Genomic DNA, 24765 nt, shown 5'->3' on the forward strand with positions numbered 1-24765 from the left:
CGGGCTCGTCTCGACGAAAGCGGACAACTGAGCGACCACTCAGCGTAGTCATCCTCAGCTAAACAAACGATTTACTTACCTGTTCTCTTTGTATTCCTCCTAGTCTTCCTGGTCCTCCCGAATCGTCCTGTCTTCCAGTCCTTCCAAGTCTGTGTCATCCTCTGTCAGCTGTATCTGGTGTGTGCTGTCCATCCTCGTGTATTCCTGTTACCCAGCCACGGAGGAAAAGACCCCAACATCATTCCTGATCCTCCTGGCTATCCTTCATGTGCTCCTTGTTGTCATTCAATAAACACCCTAACGTTTCCTTACCTCTGTCTCCTGTCCGCTTCATAACAGAAGCCCGGACCCATAACGACGACAACATGAGCACCCTCGATCACTTTCAAGAGCTGGTGGACCAGTTGAAGCGGATTCTACAGCCACCAGCTCCACTTTCCAACGCACCACCAGCACCGAGCACTTCCGCCTCCACAGTTTCTTCTTCGGCCCTTCCTTCCAGTCCCATGGCCCGACCAGCGCCCTACTCAGGCGGAGCGGGGGAGTGCAATGGTTTTCTGTTACAATGTTCCCTCATATTCGAAATGCAACCTTCTCTATATCCCACAGATAAGTCAAAGATCGCCTACATCGTATCACTACTCTCTGGACCTGCACTTAAATGGGCTGAGACGATCTGGAACCAAGCCGGGCCGGTCATGAATTCCATCACTACCTTCACGGAGTATTTCAAAGAGGTGTTTGGACGTTCTGATGGGGAAGTAGCCGCTGGAGAGCAGCTGTATCATCTAAAGCAAGGTACTCTATCTACACAGGAATATGCTCTCCGGTTTCGCACTCTAGCAGCTGCAAGTGGATGGAATGAGAGATCGTTGTTGACCACGTACCGGCTCGGCTTGGAACCCACTCTCCGAATCCAGCTGGCCACATTAGATGATACAATGGGTCTGGAGAGATTCATCCAACATTCTCTCCGATGTTCCGATCGTCTCCGTTCCTATCAACAGGACACCATCACCCCCTCGTCTGCACTCCTCCAATCGCCTGAGTCAACAGCCTCTCCAGAACCAGAACCCATGATAATAGAGTCTGGAAGACTGACATCAGCGGAACGACAGAGGAGGCTGACCCGGGGTCTGTGTCTATACTGCGGTGTCAGTGGACACACCCGTATGGAGTGTCCCCTTCGTCCCATTCGGACTTCAGTGAGTGTATTCAGTACGAATATTGAACAATGTAAACCACTTACTACCACCGTACAAATAACTACTGCCTCTATTTCTCTCCTTGTCACAGCCCTCATCGACTCCGGGTCAGCAGGGAACTTCATCTCCCAATCCCTCTGTCGTCAACTCCACCTCCGTACTGAGGCGTCCTCGCATATATACCAGATACAACCGATAACCCAGTGCACTCGATCTTCGACCCGTATCCATCGACAATGCGAAGACATCCTTCTTCAAGTGGGGCTGTTACATCAAGAGAGGATTCAATTTCTGGTTCTGGAGGGTGCAAATATGGACATCATTCTAGGGCGCCCGTGGCTGGTGAAGCACGATCCCATCATCTCTTGGGGCACAGGAGAGATTAGGAAATGGGGATCTGGATGTACACCTACCTGTTTTCCAAATCTCCCTCTTCAAGGTCGGAACCCCATTTCTTTGTTTGCAACATCGGTCGAGAGCCCTCCTGAGAAGCAGTCTATCCACATTCCTAAGGAGTACAGCTCCTTTCATGATGTCTTCTGCCCCAAGAGAGCTTCCCAGCTACCGCCGCATCGGCCATGGGACTGCGCGATCGACCTAGTTCCAGATGCCCAGTTGCCAAGAGGTAGGATCTACCCGCTCTCGCTTCCAGAGAATCAGGCAATGGAAGATTACATAAGGGAGGCTCTGAGTCAGGGGTACATACGTCACTCAAAATCACCAGCCGCCTCAAGCTTCTTCTTTGTGGCCAAGAAGGACGGAGGGCTGCGTCCATGCATCGACTACAGGGTCCTAAATAACGGTACAGTAAATACCGATATCCCCTTCCTCTGGTACCAGCCGCTTTGGAACAGCTCCGAGAAGCTAAAGTCTTCACTAAATTGGACCTCCGCAGCGCGTATAATCTGATAAGAATACGTGAGGGGGACCAATGGAAGACAGCATTCGTGACCCCTACTGGCCACTATGAATATGAGGTCATGCCTTACGGTCTGGTCAACGCCCCCTCCGTATTCCAAAACTTCATTCATGAAGTCCTCCGGGAGTTTCTTCACCACTTTGTAATAGTGTACATAGATGACATCCTCATTTACTCCCGGAGTGAGGCCGAACATCGCCAACACGTTGCGGAGGTCCTACACACATTGAGAGAACATCACCTCTACCTCAAAGCGGAGAAATGCTCATTCCACCAGAAGTCGATTCATTTCTTGGGATACATCATTGATCAAACCGGTATACGTATGGATGGGAAGAAAATTGAGGCTGTTCTATCCTGGTCAGAACCCACTTCCATTAAGGAGCTCCAGAGGTTTCTTGGGTTTGCTAACTTTTATAGACGGTTTATCAAGGACTACAGCAGGATTACATCACCTCTCACTAATCTCCTCAAGGGTAAACCCAAAGGACTGGAGTGGACCAAAGAAGCAGCCGCAGCCTTCCGCCTTCTTAAGAAGGAGTTCACAAGGGCCCCACTCCTGACTCATCCTGACCCAAATCTTCCTTTCGTGGTGGAAGTGGACGCATCCACCACCGGCGTCGGGGCAGTATTATCTCAACATCATGATACACCGCCCCGACTGCATCCCTGTGCCTATTTCTCTCGGAAGTTGAGCCCGGCGGAGCAGAATTACAGCATAGGAGACAGGGAGCTGCTAGCAATCAAGCTAGCCTTGGAGGAGTGGCGTCACTGGTTGGAGGGAGCCAAACATCCGTTCCAGGTGATCACAGATCACAAAAACCTCCAATATATCAAAGAGGCCAAGAGACTATGTCCACGTCAAGCCAGATGGTCACTTTTCTTCTCACGTTTTGATTTCTCCATTTCCTATCGTCCAGGACCCAAGAATCTAAGAGCAGACGCTCTCTCTCGTTTACACGAGCATCACGATCATGAAGAACTCCCAACGAAGATTCTTCCCGAACACATCTCCATTTGTCCGATCACCTGGAACGCTCCTCCAGTCGTTGCCACTCCGGAAGCCCCTGCTCCGCCGGGATGCCCTCCTCATCGGCAGTTCATACCACCTGAACACCGGGTAGATCTGATCCACTCCTTACATACCTCGCTAGGCACTGGACATCCAGGGATCAACAATACTCTCTCGCTAGTATCCCAACGATTCTGGTGGCCAAACATGGCAAGGGATGTGAGGCAATATGTTCAGGGCTGTAAGGACTGTGCCCAATCCAAGAGCCCACGTCATCTACCCGCTGGAAAGCTCCATCCCTTGCCGATTCCGAACCGTCCCTGGTCACACCTAGGAGTGGACTTTATCACTGATCTCCCTTCGTCAGAAGGTAATACCTGTATTCTAGTCATAGTAGATAGATTCTCAAAGTTTGTCAAACTAATCCCTCTGAAAGGTCTTCCCACAGCCTTTGAAACAGCCGACAATATCTTTAATCAAGTCTTCAGGTCATTTGGTATTCCAGAAGATATTGTGTCGGACAGAGGTCCACAGTTCATCTCACGTCTATGGAAAGCCTTCTTCAAGCTCCTAGGTGTGGCCGTCAGTCTCTCTTCTGGATATCATCCCCAAACCAACGGGCAGACAGAGAGGAAGATTCAGGAGGTGGGACGGTTCCTGAGGACCTTCTGCAGTGGTCACCAGAGCTCCTGGAGCCAGTATTTGGGCTGGGCAGAATATGCCCAAAATTCACTGCGGCAACCCTCCACCGGACTCACGCCATTCCAGTGCGTCCTGGGCTTCCAACCACCGCTCTTTCCCTGGGATGGCGAACCATCTGATGTCCCCGCAGTGGATCACTGGTTCCGGGAGAGCGAGAGAGTCTGGGACGAGGCTCATCAACATCTGCAGAGGGCAGTCCGTCGAAGCAAGGTAACCGCCGATAGAAGAAGGTCTGAAGAACCCAGATACACACCCGGACAAAAGGTGTGGCTATCCACCCGGGACATACGCATGCGACTGCCCTCTCGCAAGTTAAGTCCCCGATTTGTTGGTCCCTTCACCATCGTGGAACAGGTTAACCCCGTCACCTACAAACTACAATTACCCTCTCACTACCGTATTCACCCTACATTCCACGTATCACTCCTGAAACCCTATCACGATCCTGTTCTTCCCTCCACAGAGCCTGACCACGAAGAGGAACCCCCTCCTCCACTGCTCCTAGAAGAAGGAGCCGTCTACGCAGTGAAGGAGATCTTGCGTTCCCGACGTCGTGGTGGCCAGTTGGAGTACCTGGTGGACTGGGAAGGGTACGGCCCCGAAGAAAGGACATGGGTTCCCAGAGCTGATATTCTCGATCCTAGTCTCATGGTGGAGTTTCATGAGAGCCACCCTGAGTTCCCAGCGCCTAGAGGCAGAGGGAGACCACCACGGCGTCGGAGGTGTCGGCCCTCAGGAGCGGGCCCTGGGGAGGGGGGTACTGTCATGGATTGGTCAGGCTCTCACGACCCCCACTCACGAAGATCACCATCACCTGACTTCTAATGAGCACACAGCTGCATCACATTCACGAGCACCAGATAAAAGCACAGCACTCCAGTCGCTCATTGTCCGGGCTCGTCTCGACGAAAGCGGACAACTGAGCGACCACTCAGCGTAATCATCCTCAGCTAAACAAACGATTTACTTACCTGTTCTCTTTGTATTCCTCCTAGTCTTCCTGGTCCTCCCGAATCGTCCTGTCTTCCAGTCCTTCCAAGTCTGTGTCATCCTCTGTCAGCTGTATCTGGTGTGTGCTGTCCATCCTCGTGTATTCCTGTTACCCAGCCACGGAGGAAAAGACCCCAACATCATTCCTGATCCTCCTGGCTATCCTTCATGTGCTCCTTGTTGTCATTCAATAAACACCCTAACGTTTCCTTACCTCTGTCTCCTGTCCGCTTCATAACAATAATATAATATAATATAGTATAATATAATATAATATAATATAATATAATATAATATAATATAGTATAATATAATATAATATAATATAATATAGTATAATATAATATAATATAGTATAATATAATATAATATAATATAATATAATATAATATAGTATAATATAATATAATATAATATAATGTAATATAATATAATATAATATAGTATAATATAATATAATATAATATAATATAGTATAATATAATATAATATAATATAATATAATATAGTATAATATAATATAATATAATATAATATAATATAATATAATATAATATAGTATAATATAATATAATATAATATAGTATAATATAATATAATATAGTATAATATAATATAATATAATATAATATAGTATAATATAATATAATATAATATAATATAATATAATATAATATAATATAATATAAATAACGACACAAAGTATTTTAATATAAAAGTTTTATTCATCTGAAAGCTTGCACTGGACAAATTTGCACTGGATTTTGTATCTCTAGCTACCTTGATGTAAAAATGTGTTTACAGCAGAGTCCTGTAATTCCTTTCTGGCGTGTTTTTAACGCAAATGTTCGACGTCAATTTAATGTTAACTGACATCACATTAATTAGCATTAGTGGGGTTTTTTTGAAGTCGTTTGACATCATGAAACTGATTACAGTTTTGAATGTGTTTTTGACGTCATTTTGACAACAAATCGATTAGCTGTTTTGACGTCGTTTTTACCGCAACAAATCAATTAGCATTTCAGCCACTTTTTTGACATCATCAAATTTTTTTACCGTTTTTGATTAGCACATGTTTTTTAAATCGTTTTGATGTCATCAAAATAATTAGCATTTTTGACACGCTTTTTAACATTTTAACATAGTCAAATCGATGAGCATTTTTGACAGAATTTTTCACTTCATTTCGACATCAAATCGATTTGCATTTGTGACGTCGTTTTGACATCATCAAATTAATTAGCAGTTTTTTGATGTAATTTTACAACAAACGGATTAGCTGTTTTGACATCATTTTGGCATCGTCAAATCCGTTAGCATTTTTGCCATCGTTTTGACATCATCACATTTTTTTAGAATTTTTGATTGAAACACGTTTTTTTACGTTGTTTTGATGTCATCAAAACATTTAGCATTTTGAAGCGCTTTTTAATGTTGTTTTGACATCGTCAAATTAGTTAGCATTTTTGACATCATTTCTACGTCAAATCAATTCGCATTTTTGACGTTGTTTTTGTCATCCAGTTATTTTGCAGATTTTACATGTTTTGATGTTGTTTTGACTGCATCAATCCATTACCATTTTTGACGTCGTTTTGGCATCATCAAATCAATTTGCGTTTTTGCCAGTTTTTTGACATAATTTTCATATCAATTCGAGTTTCATTTTTGACATCATCAAATTGATTAGCATTTTTGACGTGTTTTTTAAATCGTTTTGATGTCATAAAAATGATTAGCATTTTTGACACTTTTTAACGTTGTTTTGACATAGTCAAATCGATGAGCATTTTTGACAGGATTTTTCACATAATTTCGACATCAAATCGATTTGCATTTGTGACGTCGTTTTGACATTATAAAATTAATTTGCAGTTTTTTGATGTAGTTTTAACAGCAAACAGATTAGCTGTTTTGACATCATTTTGGCATCATCAAATTCATTAGAATTTTTGCCACTTTTTTGACATCGTTTTGACATCATCAAATTTTTTTAACATTTTTGATTAGCACATGTTTTTTTACGTCGTTTTGATGTCATCAAAACAATTAGCATTTTGATATTTTGATATTAGCGCTTTTTAATATCATCAAATCAATTCGCATTTTTGACGTTGTTTTGTCATCCAATTATTTTACAGATTTTACATGTTTTGATGTAGTTTTGACAACAAACCGATTAGCTGCTTTGATGTTGTTTTGACCGCATCAAATCCATTAGCATTTTTGACGTCGTTTTGGCATCATCAAATCAATTTGCATTTTTTGCCTCTTTTTTTGACATCGTTTTCACATCAGGTCAATTTGCATTTTTGACGTAATTTTGACATCATCAAATCGATTAGCATTTTTGACGTGTTTTTCACATCATTTCGACATCAAATCGATTTGCATTTGTGACGTCGTTTTGACATCATGAAATTAATTTGCAGTTTTGACGTATTTTTTGACATAATTTCGACATCAAATCAATGATCATTTTTACATGCTTCTCTGTGTTGTTTCGACATCGTTAAAACGGTTCGCATTTTTGACGTTTTTTTTACATCATTTTGACAATGAAATTAATTAGTATGTTTGCCACACTTTTTAAAGTCGTTTTGACATCATCAAATCGATTAGATTTTTTGACGTCATTTTGACAAAGAAATCAGTTAGTATTTCTGACCTCATCCAATCAATCAGCATCTTTGACATGTTTTTGATGTTGTTTAGACGAGGAGAGCTTGTGAAACTCACTAAACACGTCGCCCTTTTTCTCACAGACCGTCAGCAAATATAACTCTCAGTACCACAAACTGTTCTCCACCGTCCCGAAGGAGGAGATCCTGATGAAAGGTGAAGAACACACACACACACTCACCAGAACACACACACCAGAATATTCAATTCAATTCATCTGTATTTCTATAGCACTTTTACAGCGTGGATCGTGTCAAAGCAGCTTAACATATATGAATACAACACACACAGACACACACCAAACACACATAATCAGGTAATAGTGTCATAATAATAATAATAATAATAATAATAATAATAATAATAATAATAATAATAATAATAATAATAATAATGTGTTTTGCTTTGAATTAAAGTGATTGTTTAGGCCCTGTTGCCAGATATTTGTTTTTTAAATTTCTACTATTAATCTAATTATTATCAATTATTAGATTAAAATTATTATTACTGTTGTTATTTTAGATATTTATTAATAGAAATACAGAAATATAAAGCAGGAAAATACAGTTTGTGCTGTGTGTGTGTTATTATAAGATTTATTATATTGTAGTGTGTGTACTTTTATTAAAGGGTCTCTGCTTTTCCCTGTAGTTTATTCTTGTGCTCTTCTGAGGGATATTCTTCTTCAAGGTCGACTTTACATTTCACGAAACTGGCTGTGTTTCTACGCAAACCTTTTCGGCAAAGACATCAAGGTATTCTTGCAAATGAATTGTGCATTTAAATAAAAGATCAAATTAATTAAATAAATTTGACTGTTGTAACTAAATGTTATTGAGTTTTTATAAATATTTGCAGTTTATTTTTTTATTTATTTAACAATTTTTGTTATTATATGTTTTGCTATTATTATTATTATTATTATTTAATTTTTTTTAGTTAATTTATGTTAAATGAAAATATGAATAATTTATTTGGTAGAAAGTTAGGAATTAATAAGTAAGACTTTCTTTTCTCTGTTTAATTTTTCCGGATAATATTTATTTTATTTCAAGTAACAAGTAATTGATTTTTTTTCTTATTTATATATATATATATATATATATATATATATATATATATATATATATATATATATATATATATATATATATATATATATATATATATTATTATTATTATTATTATTTTTAATGCATTAATTGCAAATAATTTAATTTTACTTATTCAACTTCAAAGTTGTGCTAAAAGAAATTATGAATTATTTCTTTAGTAGAGAGTTTGAAAAAGATCAAATAAATAAATAATAATAATAAATCATATTTTTTCTGTGTTTAATTGTTTTTGAGTAATGTTTACATTATTTTAGTCACTTTAAAGTCTGAATTTTAAATTTAGTAATTTAAAATTTTAGTTTCATGGTTTTGTGTTTTGGTTTTATTTATTTTTATTATTAAAATATTGTTTTTAATGCAGCTTTATTTTAATTTGACATTGAACCTCATAGTTACACTAAATGAAAATATTTATTATTTCTTTGGTAGAAAGTAATAAATAAGTTAAAAAAACTTCTCTCTGTTTGATTATTTCGGGTAATGCTAATATTTTAGAATAAAACATTGATTCAGTGTGCAGGACTGATGGAGGAACTGATGTAAATTCACTGGTCAAATTGTGGAAACCCTGATTATTATTCAAAGGCACATTAAAATCGTGTGTGTGTGTGTGTGTGTGTGTGTGTGTGTGCGTGCGCTCAAAAATTATTGTTATTGTTTTTATTATAATTAGGAACATTATTATTATTATTTATATTATTAGTATTTTTTACATTAATATTGATATTATTATTAATTACATTAATATTAATGTAAAAAATACTAATAATACATGTAACAATATTAATAATAATAGTATTTATTATATATTATATTATATTATATTATATTATATTATTATTATATTATTATTTTTATATTATTATAATTATTGTTAATATTATATTAATATTATATTATTATTATTATTATATTATTATTTTTATATTATTATTATTATTATTATTATATAATTATTATTATATTATTATTTTCATATTATTATAATTATTATTATATTATTATTATTATTGTTATTATTATTGTTGTATTATTATTATTTTATTAATTTTATTATTCTATTAATATTATTATTATTATTATTATTATTATTTATATTATTATATTATCATTATTATTATTATTGTTGTTGTTGTTGTTGTTGTTTTTATTTATTTATTTTTTTATTATTACAGTAACTCTGACGCTGTTGTTCCAGACCTTTTGCTCTCTTTGGCTTTTTTCCATGTTTGTTTTGTCTGGTTTCACGGACAGTACAAAGATCTTCCTCAGAACTGCTGTGTGAGTGTGTGTGTGCGTGTGTAGTGATTATCAGTCAAGTGTGTGTGTGTCATGTGCTATTTGTATTTCTCCTGATTCAGGTTGCCATTCCGGTGGTTTCTGTGCGACTGGTGAAGAAACACAAAACTGCAGGACTCGTACCCAACGGACTCGCCATCACCACTGACACCAGCCAGAAGGTGAACACACACACACACACACACACACACACACACACATCAGCCAGAAGGTGAACACACACACACACACACACATCAGCCAGAAGGTGAACACACACACACACACACACACACATCAGCCAGAAAGTGAACACACACACACACACACCAGCCAGAAGGTGAACACACACACACACACACACACTCACCAGCTAGAAGGTGAACAGACACAAATATTCACACACACACACACACACACACACACACACACACACACACACATGTCTATAATGCTTTATTCGCTTGTGTTGATGATTTTCCTGATGTGTGTGTGTGTTTCTGCTCATCAGTATGTGTTCGTGTCTCTGCTATCACGGGACAGTGTGTATGATGTGCTCAGGAGAATCTGCACACACTTACAGGTCAAACACACACGCATACACACACGTTTAGTAGATGTCTGTGTGTCTGATAAGTGTGTAAGCTGGTGTTAAAGTATGTGTGTGTGTGTGTGTGTGGTTTCCAGGTGAACGGCAAGAAGAGTCTGAGTCTAAAGCAGTATCTGGAGGAGCCCGGCTCTCTGTCCACGGTACACACACACACACACACATATACACACACACAAACTCCACTCTTACAAATACACACACTCTCTCACACAAACATTCTCTCTCTCACGCACACAAACACACACACATATAATCTCACACACGCAGAAGCACACACACACTCACATCATAACATACACACACAAACACTCACATTCTCTCTCTCTCTCTCACTTGCACACACACATACACACTCACGCTCTTTCACACACAGACACACACCAACACAGACACGCATCATAGCATACACACATTCTCTCACCCATGAACACACACACTCACACACACACATATCTCACACACACGGAAACGCACATATACACTCACAGACGCACACACACCATAACATGTTTGCTGTTCTCCTCTAATGTGTGTGTGTGTGCGTGTTCAGGATGAGTTCCCGGTCAGCACAGACTTCACCCCGGTGCTGAAGTGGAGGAGGAATCCCTCGGCTCCGTCTGTGTCTTCATCACTGCCTGACCTGCTGGGAAACTCCAGCAGCAGCCTGAGTGCAGGAGACACAGCGTACACTGCAGAGACACCACTGGAGGGTAAACACACACACACTGCAGAGACACCACTGGAGGGTAAACACACACACACACACACTGCAGAGACACCACTGGAGGGTAAACACACACACACACACACTTCAGAGACACTACTGGAGGGTACACACACCACCCACACTGCAGAGACACCACTGGAGGGTACACACACACACACACTGCAGAGACACCACTGGAGGGTAAACACACACACACCCACACTGCAGAGACACCACTGGAGGGTACACACACACACACACTGCAGAGACACCACTGGAGGGTACACACACACACACACTGCAGAGACACCACTGGAGGGTACACACACACACACACTGCAGAGACACCACTGGAGGGTAAACACACACACACACTGTAGAGACACCACTGGAGGGTAAACACACACACACACTGCAGAGACACCACTGGAGGGTAAACACACACCACACACACTGCAGAGACACCACTGGAGGGTAAACACACACACAAACACACTGCAGAGACACCACTGGAGGGTAAACACACACACACACACACTGCAGAGACACCACTGGAGGGTAAACACACACACACACACACTGCAGAGACACCACTGGAGGGTACACACACACACACACTGCAGAGACACCACTGGAGGGTAAACACACACACACACTGTAGAGACACCACTGGAGGGTAAACACACACACACACTGCAGAGACACCACTGGAGGGTAAACACACACCACACACACTGCAGAGACACCACTGGAGGGTACACACACACTAAGAGACACAAACACATAGAGAAACACACGCATACACTCATCGGCCACTTTATTAGGTACACCTGTCCAGCTGCTCGTTAACGCAGATTTCTACTCAGCCAATCACATGGCAGCAGCTCACTGCATTTAGGCATGTAGACATGGTCAAGATGATCTGCTGCAGGTCAAAGTGAGCATCAGAATGGGGAAGAAAGGGGATTTAAGTGACTCTGAACGTGGCATGGTTGTTGGTGCCAGATGGGCTGCTCTGAGTATTTCAGAAATTGCTGATCTACTGGGATTTTCACGCACAACCATCTCTAGGGTTTACAGAGAATGGTCCGACAAAGAGGAAATATCCAGTGAGCGGCAGTTCTGTGGGCGCAAATGCCTTGTTGATGCCAGAGGTCAGAGGAGAATGGCCAGACTGGTTCCAGCTGATAGAAAGGCAACAGTAACTCAAATAAGCACTCGTTACAACCGAGGTCTGCAGAAGAGCATCTCTGAACACACAACACGTCCAACCTTGAGGCGGATGGGCTACAGCAGCAGAAGACCACACCGGGTGCCAACTGTTCAGGCTGGTGGTGGTGGTGTAATGGTGTGGTCTTCTTTGGGTCCATTAGTACCAATTGAGCATCACCACCACAGCCCACCTGAGTATTGTTGCTGACCATGTCCATCCCTTTATGAGCACAGTGTCTCCATCTTCTGATGGCTACTTCCAGCAGGATAACGCACCATGTCATAAAGCCTGAATCATCTCAGACTGGTTTCTTGAACATGATAATGAGTTCACTGTACTCAAATGGCCTCCACAGTCACCAGAGCTCAATCCAATAGAGCACCTTTGGGATGTGGTGGAATGGGAGATTGGCATCATGGATGTGCAGCCGACAAATCTGCAGCAACTGTGTGATGCGATCATGTCAATATGGAGCAAAATCTCTGAGGAATATTTCCAGTAGCTTGTTGAATCTCTGCCATGAAGGATTAAAGCAGTTCTGAAGGCAAAAGTGGTCAAACCGAGTACTAGTGAGGTGTACCTTATTAAGGTCTGGAGCTCCTCATCTGCTGTAGCTGATGTGTTTTATTCTCAGTGAAAAACTGAGCGCTCCTGATCTTCTCTCTCTCTCTTCATTCATCTAATGATGAAGCTGTGGAGAGTGTGTTTGTGTTTGCTCTTCTCCCGCTCTCTAATCAACTATTGTTCCTGTTCTTCACGTCTCTCTGCTGATGTTTGCGGCTCATCTTTTCCGTTTCTGGGCCAGAGGTGATGTTTGTTGACTCTCAGCAGAATATGAGCTGTTATCATCACTGTGACGGAGATCTCTGAAGCAGACAGTGCAGATTCTAATCACATTCAACCTTTATTTGCTTAAGAATGACCCAAAGTTCAAATCTCCGTGGACGAATATACATATATGATGAAAAGATATGATACAAGTAGCTCATTTAAGACTATTAAGATTTTTAAGGGCCTTCATTTACTCTAAATTGATTTATCAACAGTGGTTAGCACTGTCGTCTCACAGCAAGAAGGTCGCTGGTTCGAGTCCCGACTGGGTCAGAGGTCATTTCTATATGGAGTTTGCATGTTCTCCCTGTGTTGGCGTGGGTTTCCTCTGGGTGCTCCGGTTTCCCCCACAGTCCAAACACATGCGCTATAGGGGAATTGATCAACTGAAGAGTGTGTGAATGAGTGTGTATGGGTGTTTCCCAGTACTGGAAGGGCATCCACGCTGTAAAACATATGCTGGAATAGTTGGCGGTTCATTCCGCTCTGGAGACCCCTGATAAATTAAGCAACTTAGCTGAAGGAAAATAATTTCAGCTCATATAAATAGTTTGCAACCACTTAACTTAAGAACACTGAGTAAATCCAATCAGCCATTTTGTGAGTGCGCTGCATTACATCACCTATAAGCTTCATACTGACTATCACAGCTCTTCATCTGGGTCAAAATAAAGACAGTCGAGTGATGTGTGTCGTATGTAACACAAACCATAAGAATGATTGTGAATTGGCCCTTTTTATTCATCAAACTCAGAGCAGAGCTAAGACTGTTTAGTTTTGCTGTCGTACAGTAAATGTTGATTATTATACAAGAAATACACAATATGAAGAAAGAGACAAAAAGATCACCTAAATAAATCACAGCAAGTTTAAAAGATTTCAAAGTCAAGGACATACAGAGCATCGAAACTGTGTAACTCTCAGACCCTAGGTGAATAACAGATCATATTAATACAAGAAGTCGAATTTTAAAAAGAAAGTTTAATAAATACAATTACACATGTAACATGATCTAAACATATAAGTATAAATACTAATTGTAAACAATACAATTACACTTAAGGGCGCATGGCAAGGGGTCAGAGTTGTGCAGATGCAAAACAGTATATAGTGCAATAAGCTTGTAAATATGATAAAGCGACAGGGTCTTAATTATTTATTTATTTATTAGAATATACAAAAGATACACAATTTGAGATGATGCAAATACAAAGAAAATGAAACAATAACAAAAATACAAAAAAAACAACAACAATACAATCAAGTACCGGCAGGTGCGTGTGTGTGCATGTAAAGGTAACATGGTAAACAGGTCAGAGTACATACAAAAGGAACAATAACAGTCACTAAATGAAGCAAGTAACTTATATAAGGAGTGACAACAATGCTAGTGATATAATGATAGTAATAATGACGGTATACAAGCAGGAAAGGACAACAGTAATAATCAATAACAACAACCACTACAATAATAAAAATAATAATAATAAAAATAAATCCCAAATACTACACCAACTACTACTACTACTACAGAGAGTTTCTAATGCTACAACTATTACTACTGCTTCTACAGCCACAACCACTACTACTCCTACAATGTGTACTACTACTGAACCTATTACAACGACTACTACCACTGATACTACTACTACTACTACATCTACTACTGATACTACTACAGGAATGACTGCTACTACAACATCTACATCAACAACGTCTACTGCTTCTGATACTACTACACAGACAACGACTACTACTACTACTACTACTACACATCCACTACTTCTGATACCACTATACCAACGACATCTACTACTTCAACTACTACTTCAAAAACCCAAACTACAACTTCAACCACTACTACTACTACTACTACTACTACTACACATCCACTACTTCTGATACCACTATACCAACGACATCTACTACTACAACTACGACTTCAAAAACCCAAACTACAACTTCAACCACTACTACTACTACTACTACTACTACTACAACTACAGCAACCTGAATAATGACATTGGTAGAAATACTTGTAATAATGAAAATGAGGAGATAACAGGACAAGTCAGGACAGTACTAATAATAATGATAACAAAACAGGGTCTTAATAATATACAGGGAGGGTAGTATGAGGTAACTCCCTCTTTAATATTAAGACACTCATATTTACAAGCTTGTTTGCACTATATACTGTTTTACACCTAGAAAGAGTTTCACATGCAGTATAATTCAATAATTAAAGTCTTTTAAAAGGCGTTCACATCAAAATCCTTGCTGAAAATAAAACAGTAAGGGTGTTTCTTTGAAAATGTACATTTATGGATGTCAGATTTAGCCAGCAGAAGCAATAAATTAATAATACATTCACATTGAGAGGGCTGTGGTTTCAGAGAGTAATACAAGTTTTGGGGATATACAAGAGTTTGGACATATTAAATTTGGGACGGCACGGTGGCGCAGTGGGTAGCACTGGCAAGAAGGTCGCTGGTTCGAGTTCTGGCTGGGTCAATTGGTGTTTCTGTGTGGAGTGTGCATGTTCTCCCCGTGTTGGCGTAGGTTTCCTGTTGGTGCTCCGGTTTCCCCCACAGTCCAAACACATGTGCAATAGGGGAATTGATTAACTAAAGTGCGTGTATGGGTGTTTCCCAGTACTGCGTTGCAGCTGTAAGGGTATCCGCTGTGTAAAACATATGCTGGAATAGTTGGCGGTTCATTCTGCTGTGGTGATCCCTGATAAATAAGGGACTAAGACGAAGGGAAATGAATGAATGAAGTTGGTGGTTCATTCCACTGTGGCAGCTCCTGATGAATTAAGGGACTAAGACGACGGAAAATGAATAAATGAATGAGTAAAGTCTGCTCCTGCGCTTCATCAGTCTGCGTGATGTGGTTTAGTTTTTAACAGATGCTGATCAGATATAAATGTGTGTGTGAGGGTCTGTGCATCAGTAATGGTGGTCTGCAGCTCTCCATTGTGTCAGATCAGAAATGTTGTTGTGCTGATTGTAAAAGGCCTCAGTCCTCCATCAGTCCATCATCACAGTGCTTCAGTATTATTATTCTTCTATTATTATTCCCTCCAGAACTGTCAGTAAATCTGTGTGTCTTTGCTCTGTGCTCCGCTGTTTTAAACCACTTGATGTTTTGTGTTCAGAGCGGCGTCTGGAAGCTGAAAAGATCCTGCTGTCTGAACCGGGAGCAGAGCTGGGACACATGGAGTATCACCTGCTGAAGCTCTTCATTCTGCTGTGAGCATCTGTTTAAGAGCTTTACATGATTGCACGTGCTTTTCTTTTAGAAACTACAGGTTTTGAGTGCTGCTTGTTCTCAAATAATCAAGGTGTTTTTAACCTCAGAGCTGAACAGAAATGCATTTGTGTGGTAGTGTCGCCCTCTGCTGGTAATTCAGTGGATTGACATGCTGGCTACACTGTGAGAACAGAATGTTTACTTCAATTTAGTTCAGTTTTAACAATATTTTAGGGCTTGGCGAAGATAATCACATCCAAATTAAAAGTGTGTGTGTGAGGTGTGTATGTTTATTTTGTATATATAAATACACATGCATGCACATATTTGAGAAAATATTTATTTTTAGATATATAATATATAAATATGGTGCAAATTATATCAAATTTGAATATATTAGTGATCAAAAGTGTGTAGTTTTTTTAAATGTATGTGTGTATCACATATACACAATATAACACACACACACACACACACACACATTCATTATGTCAAAACAATTTATTTTGGATGCAATTAACCTTTGCATAGCACTAGAATGTAGTTTATGTTTATATTTTATTTTAATTTATATTTACTCATTTTATTTAAGCTCATATTGGTGTGCATAATTGTTTATATTAACATATTTTGTTTTATAAAGGTAAATTATAATGAATAAGCAGCAGATATCTTTAGTAATGGACATAATCAGAATTGTTTTTTAAATATTCATTCATTAGAGATTTCAAAGAAAAATATTAAATTATTAAATTAAATTATTAAAAAAGGAAACAAAACTGGACCACGAGATGATATGAATGTCATAAGGTAATGCTCAATTACTGCAGCCTATAGTTTACAGCACGCGTCATGTTTTAGTTAGATTGTGCCATCTGTCATATACAGTGGGTCTGCAGGTTATTTTTACTATAAAGGATATATTATTAGAGTTTAGCACCAGAACTGTAGAAACTGTCTTATGTTTAAAAAAAAGGGCGCAGTATCGGGATCAGATCGGTCCATACTTTTTGGTATCGGATCGGTTCCAAAAAAATGGTATTGGTGCATCCCTACCCTGTATTAATCCACCTTTTTTATTATTTGTTATAATTATAATAATGTAATAATATCTTAATGTAATATATATAATAACGTTTAGTCATTGCCATTAATAAATACCAAAAAATTATACAAAACTTTTGAATGACCGATACATAAAAGTGCATAATTACTGTATGCTAATCATTTTATTTTAATATTCATGAGTTAATTCATTAATATTCCTTAATTTGTTGAATTATTTTAATAATCATTCCTTCTAATCACTTGTAGATTTGGTTGGAAAAATGAACAAATAATTGAATATTAATCAGTTATGTGTTTGTAACCGTGTGTGTGTGTGTGTGTGTGTGTGTGTGTGTGTGTGTGTGTGTTTCTCCAGCATTATTCTCCTCATCATGTCGTCGTGTTATCTGGCGTTTCGGGTCTGCAGTCTGGAGCAGCAGCTGTCCTTCTTAAACACACAACCCACACTGAGTGAGAGGTACACACACACACACACACACACACACACACACAGATGCACATACTGTAACACTCACTAACACACATACCCACAGACACATCCTCACACACATAAACACAGACACCACACTAAAATAAACACGCATTCAATCAGTCACTTACACACACACACAGATACACATGCTCAAACACACACTCACACATATACAAACACACACACATACAGAGATACTCACACGCTCTTTTACACACACAGATACACACTCAAACACTTTTTTATTCAAACACACACACATATATACACAAAAAAACACACACAAATGCACACTCTCAGACATAAACACAAACTTAGAAACACAGTTACACACACACACACACACACACAAATATACACACATAGTTATATAAAGACACACATATGCACACACTTAGAAACACAGTTACACACACACACACACAAATATACACACATAGTTATATAAAGACACACATATGCACACTCTCAGACACAAACACACTTAGAAACACAGTTACACACACACACAAATATACACACATAGTTATATAAACACACACATATGCACACTCTCAGACACAAACACACTTAGAAACACAGTTACACACACACACACGCAAATATATGCACAGACACACAAACACACACTCACAGACAGACATAAAACCACATACATATACACACACACTCACATATTTATGCACACACACACACACACACACACACATCACTCAAGCTTCATTCTGAATATGACTGACACACACTGTGTCTCTCTCTCTTTCTCTGCAGGTAACCCTGGTTTAACCTGTGGACACACACACACACACACACACACACACACACACACATACACTGAACGCGGATTGACCATCCAGCAGAGCGGCGACTCCAGCAGTGCAGCACTAGATAGTGAACGACCACAAAAGAGCACTAGATGAGGTGTGTGTGTGTGTGTGTGTGTGTGTGTGTGTGTGTGTGTGTGTGTGTGTGTGTGTGTGTGTGTGTGTGTGTGTGTGTGTGTGTGACACCTCCAGCACTGAGGAGAGAGAGAGAGCAGCCGCCAATCACCATCTGCACACCTACTGTTACATACACACAGACACACACACACTACATTACTGAACACACAGATCCTTTATTACTGAACACACACATACTTCATCACACACACACACTCACCATAACTGAAAACATGAACACACATTCATACAGTCTCACACACACACTAACACATTCACATACTTCATATCTGAACACACACACATCATAACTAAACACAGACACACACTTTATTACTGAACACACACACTCTTCTACTGAACACACACAGATCTTTCATTACTGAACACACACACATACTTCATTACTGAAAACACACACACTACATTACTGAACACACAGATCCTTTATTACTGAACACACACATACTTCATCACACACACACACACATCATTACTGGAAACACACACACTTTATTACTGAACACACACACACACACACTTACTTCATCACTGAAAACACACACACTTTATTACTGAACACACACACACACTCTTCATTACTGAAAATACACACACGGGGATCCTTCATTTCCACACACACAAACACACACACACAAACACACACACACACACACACACACAGATCCTTGACTTTGACTCTTTCAGTTGTTTAGTAAGAGCGAGTGTTTCTCTGACGCGTGTGTGCCAGTGTGTGTGTGCGCGCGTGCGTGTGTGTGTGTGTGTGTGTGTGTGTGTTCTGCATGTTGACCAGTGTTTACTGCACTGCACAAAATCATCCTAATCAGGACTCTTGCCTTGTTTACTCACACATTCATCAAGACAGATTTAGACAAATTAATAAATCAAATCTCATATATGGTGATATATGCAGATTACACAATGACAAACAAGTTCATCTTTGGATTTCACACACACACACACACACACACACACTCTTGAGCATAAAATAATTAAGTTGTGGGCGTCACAGTGGTTAGCACTGTGGCCTCACAGCAAGAAGGTCACTGATTCGAGCCTCGGCTGGGTCAGTTGGTGTTTCTGTGTGGAGTTTGCATGTTCTCCCCGTGTTGGTGTGGGTTTCCTCCGGGTGCTCCAGTTTCCCCCACAGTCCAAACACATGCGCTATAGGGGAACTGATGAACTAAACTGGCCGTAGTGTATGAGTGTGTGTGTGTGTGAATGAGTGTGTATGGGTGTTTCTCCAGTACTGGGTTGCAGCTGGAAGGGCATCCGCTGTGTAAAACATATGCTGGAATAGTTGGGGGTTCATTCCGCTGTGGTGACCCCTGATGAATAAAGGGACTAAGCTGAAGAGAAAATGAATGAATGAATGAATAATTAGGTTAAAAACTCAAGAATTGTGTCGTTTAGCTCATTTTAAATAAGTAGTGTGAACTAACAGCAAGCCTCATTTATGAAGCAAAATATCTGTAGAAATATGTATTATATATGCAACATATTTTAAAATATTGCATACATGTAAAAAAATGTATACATGTAAAATGCAAATATGAACTTGTATGCCACACATGTAATTTGCATATATTCACATTTCCATATGAGACCAAATATAATAGTGGGGTCTGAATTGCGCTCGTTTTTCAGACGTTATTATTGGTTAGTAACATTTTGAAAATAAGGCCTCACACATTCAGTCTGAGTGTAAAGTGTTACTGTTTTTTGTAAAATCTATAAACGTTTTAAGTTTGGTTTATTACAAAAGATTTATACATTTTATAGTTAAAAATGAATTTGAGAGAATATCTGAATATCTTAACAGTTTGTGGAGTCTTTTGAGGATATTTTTACTGGAAAACAAGACAAAAATACTAATTATGAAGTGATTTTTGCAGTGTTACACAGACTTATTTTAATATTTTTTATGGATTCTTAGAAAAAGAAGAAAAGGCAATGACTGTTTGATTTTCAGACACATTTCACACACAAGTGGGTCATTTCAAACTATGGGTCATTTAAAGATTGTTTTTCTGAAGCAGAATACAAAAATGAAAAATGTAATTGCAACTTTTGATCTTACTCTGACTTTCTTACAATTTTGAGTTACAGGCTTGTAATTGTAAGTTTGCATCTCACAATTAAAAAAACATTAAAATGGCAAAATAGAAATTCAGAAATGTGAAACTTCAGAGTTGTGAGATACAATGTGAAAATACTATTCTGTGTTGTGTGATAAACTCAGAAATCTAAGATACAAACTCAGAGTTGCAAATGTCAGAATTGCGAAAAATGTCAGAATTGTGAAAAATTTGCATTGTGGAAAACTGCAGAATTGCAGAAAAGGTCAAATTTTCTGAAAATATCAAAATTGTGAAAAACGTCAGAACTGTGAAAAGCGCAGAATTGCAAAAAATGTCAGAATTGCAAAAAAAAAGTTTGAATGGCAGACATTGTCAGAATTGCGGAAAATGTTGAAATTGCTGAAAACATCAGAATTTGCTAAAAAAAAATAGAAAATTGTGGAAAAAAGTTAGAATGGCAGACATTGTCAGAATTGCAGGAAATGTTGAAATTGCGTAAAACATCGGAATTTGTAAAAAAAAAAAAAGTCAGAATTGAGGAAAGCGGCAGAATTGCAAACAATGTCAGAATTGCGAAAAATGTCAAAATTGCGGAAAACGGCAGAATTGCAAAAAATATTAGAATTTCGAACAATGTCAGAATTGAGAAATATGTCAGAATTGCTGAAAATGGCAGTATTGCGAAAAACATCAGAATTGTGAAAAATGTCCAAATTTCAAACAATGTCAGAATTGCGTAAAATGTCAAAATTGCGAAAAACGGCAGAATTGCGAAAAACAAAATTGCGAAAAATATCAGAATTTCAAGCAATGTCAGAATTGAGAAAAATGTCAGAATTGCTAAAAACGGCAGAATTGCGAAAAACATCAGAATTGTGAAAAATGTCCATATTTCAAACAATGTCAGAATTGCATAAAACGTCAAAATTGCGAAAAACAGAATTGCGAAAAATATCAGAATTTCAAGCAATGTCAAAACTGCGGAAAACTTCAGAATTGCGGAAAATGTCAGAATTTCAAACAATGTCAGAATTGAGAAAAATGTCAGAATTGCTGAAAACGGCAGACTTGCGAAAAATGTCAGAATTTCAAGCAACTTCAGAATTGCGGAAAACTTCAAAATTGTGATACAACGTCAGAATTGTGAAAAGCATCACAATTGCAGAAAACTTCAAGAACTGCAAAAAAAAGGGAAAAGTTTTGCTATTGCAATTAAAACGTTTGAATTGTGAAAACATCAGAGTTGTGAGAGATAAATTGCGAGCTGCAAAAAAATTTGACAGATGGAAAGTCAGAATTGTGAAAAAAAGTGAGGTGCAAAGTGAGAAATGAGAGATGTCAGAAATGTCAGAAAGAGTTGTGAGAGACTTATGTAAGAATTATGAAAAGCATCTGAATTACTAAATATGAAGTGAGAATTGTGGGATTTAGAGTGAGAATTGTAAGGAAAGGGGGAAAACTGTAGAATTGTGAAAAACATTAAAATGCAAAATAACCCAAACCTAAAAACTGCAATTGCTATAAGTGAGGTGTAAAGCGATGACGGACAGTCAGAAAAAAATAAAAACTGCAAGATACAAACTCCCAATTATAATCATAAAAATATCAGAATTGTGAAAAACATCCGAATCAAAGGATATAAATCGTTAGTTACGAAAAGTCAGAATTGAGGAAAAAAATGCTCAATTAAAACAATGTGAGATATAAAGTTAACACAGTCATAATTACGCAATAAAAAGTTAAAGTTGCGAGAGAAAAAAAATAAAAACTACAAGATACAAACTCCGAATTAAAGAAAAAAAACTTAAGAATGGTAAAAAAACATCGGAGTTGTAAAATATAAATAACTGTGAGTTACAAAAAGTCAAAAAAAGTCAAGACTTGCGAGAAAAAAAAAACTAAAAATTGCAAAACTTAAACAAAGTGAGGTGTAAAGTGAAGACTGAACGTCAGAATGGTGCAATAAACACATCGTAATCTCAAGATATAAACAAATTGTGAGTTGCAGAAAAAATGTCAGAATTGCGCAGTAAAAAGTTTAAATTGCGAGAGAAAAAAAGTAAAAACTGCAAGATACAAATGCAGAATTGTGGAAAAACATCATCATTTCACCATATAAATTGTTACAAAAAGTCAGAATTCCGTAAATCGCTAAATTATGAAAATAAAACAAAATACGGTAAAAACTGAGTCGTAATTGCGCAATAAAATACTTCGAATTGTGTGAAAAAATCAAGAATTGAGATATAAAGTCAGAATTGCAAGGAAAAAAGTTGCAATTACCAAAAAAAATAGCTTTCATATCAGCTTTCATATAAAAGTCACAGTCATGTTCACACACAAATATGAGAATGTTTATTTGTGGTTACTTGACGTGAAAAGAAAACCTGTCGTGTAAAAGTGTGTTGAATTGACTTGATCTTTATTTGTGATGTATTAAAGTGCATTAGAGGAGGTTTGTACTTGAAATCTACGCTTGCATTTCAGGCATGCAGAAGAAGCTCTAGACGAGGCTTTTTTAATGCTGTGATGGTTAGGGTCTGCTGTAAATGAGTCGGGTTTGTTGTGCTGATGTTTTGTACATATTGAAGTTTGTTCGTCCTGCTCATCATTTCAGTCACGCTGTAGAAAATGTAGATGTTTCTTTCTGACACAGACGAGAGGTTAAAGGTCAAACTAATAATAATAAAGAAATAAATAAACTTTCACCAGAGTCTCTTTGCTTTGTGTGTTTGTTATTTTATAGGATTTACTATCACACAAACTCTTTTTTTTTAACTGGGGTTAAAAGATCTTGAAATATTTTCAATTCATTTAAATATATAAATATGTGTCATTTAAATATGTTAATCTGGCTAGTGTTTTCTTTTTTGAAATCAGTATTACATTATTTTAATTCTTGACAATTTATTTAAATATGCAAATATGTGTCATTTAAATATGTTAATCTGGCTAGTGTTTTCTTTTTTGAAATCAGTATTACATTATTTTAATTCTTGACAATTTATTTAAATATGCAAATATGTGTCATTTAAATATGTTAATCTGGCTAGTGTTTTCTTTTTTGAAATCAGTATTACATTATTTTAATTCTTGACAATTTATTTAAATATGCAAATATGTGTCATTTAAATATGTTAATCTGGCTAGTAATATCTTTTTTGAAATCAGTATTACATTATTTTAATTCTTGACAATTTATTTAAATATGTAAATATGTGTCATTTAAATATGTTAATCTGGCTAGTAATATCTTTTTTGAAATCAGTATTACATTATTTTAATTCTTGACAATTTATTTAAATATGCAAATATGTGTCATTTAAATATGTTAATCTGGCTAGTGTTTTCTTTTTTGAAATCAGTATTACATTATTTTAATTCTTGACAATTTATTTAAATATGCAAATATGTGTCATTTAAATATGTTAATCTGGCTAGTGTTTTCTTTTTTGAAATCAGTATTACATTATTTTAATTCTTGACAATTTATTTAAATATGCAAATATGTGTCATTTAAATATGTTAATCTGGCTAGTAATATCTTTTTTGAAATCAGTATTACATTATTTTAATTCTTGACAATTTATTTAAATATGCAAATATGTGTCATTTAAATATGTTAATCTGGCTAGTAATATCTTTTTTGAAATCAGTATTA

The 24765-nt window shown here is 37.7% G+C and overlaps 1 protein-coding gene across 1 annotated transcript in view; it reads left to right on the plus strand.

The window, feature by feature from the left end:
• Positions 1-22930, plus strand: part of LOC130219192 (GRAM domain-containing protein 2A) — a 51280-nt gene extending 28350 nt beyond the window's left edge. The window contains exons 4-12 of the mRNA XM_056451500.1: positions 7597-7669; positions 8165-8268; positions 9990-10088; positions 10418-10489; positions 10594-10656; positions 11067-11226; positions 16427-16520; positions 17945-18046; positions 18833-22930. Coding sequence (XP_056307475.1) covers positions 7597-7669; positions 8165-8268; positions 9990-10088; positions 10418-10489; positions 10594-10656; positions 11067-11226; positions 16427-16520; positions 17945-18046; positions 18833-18836 — 771 coding nt within the window. The 3' untranslated portion in view covers positions 18837-22930. The remainder of the gene's footprint in view (positions 1-7596; positions 7670-8164; positions 8269-9989; positions 10089-10417; positions 10490-10593; positions 10657-11066; positions 11227-16426; positions 16521-17944; positions 18047-18832) is intronic.
• The last annotated feature ends 1835 nt before the right edge of the window (positions 22931-24765 follow it).

Source organism: Danio aesculapii, chromosome 25 (genome assembly GCF_903798145.1).
Source record: "Danio aesculapii chromosome 25, fDanAes4.1, whole genome shotgun sequence".
Lineage (NCBI taxonomy): Eukaryota > Metazoa > Chordata > Actinopteri > Cypriniformes > Danionidae > Danio > Danio aesculapii.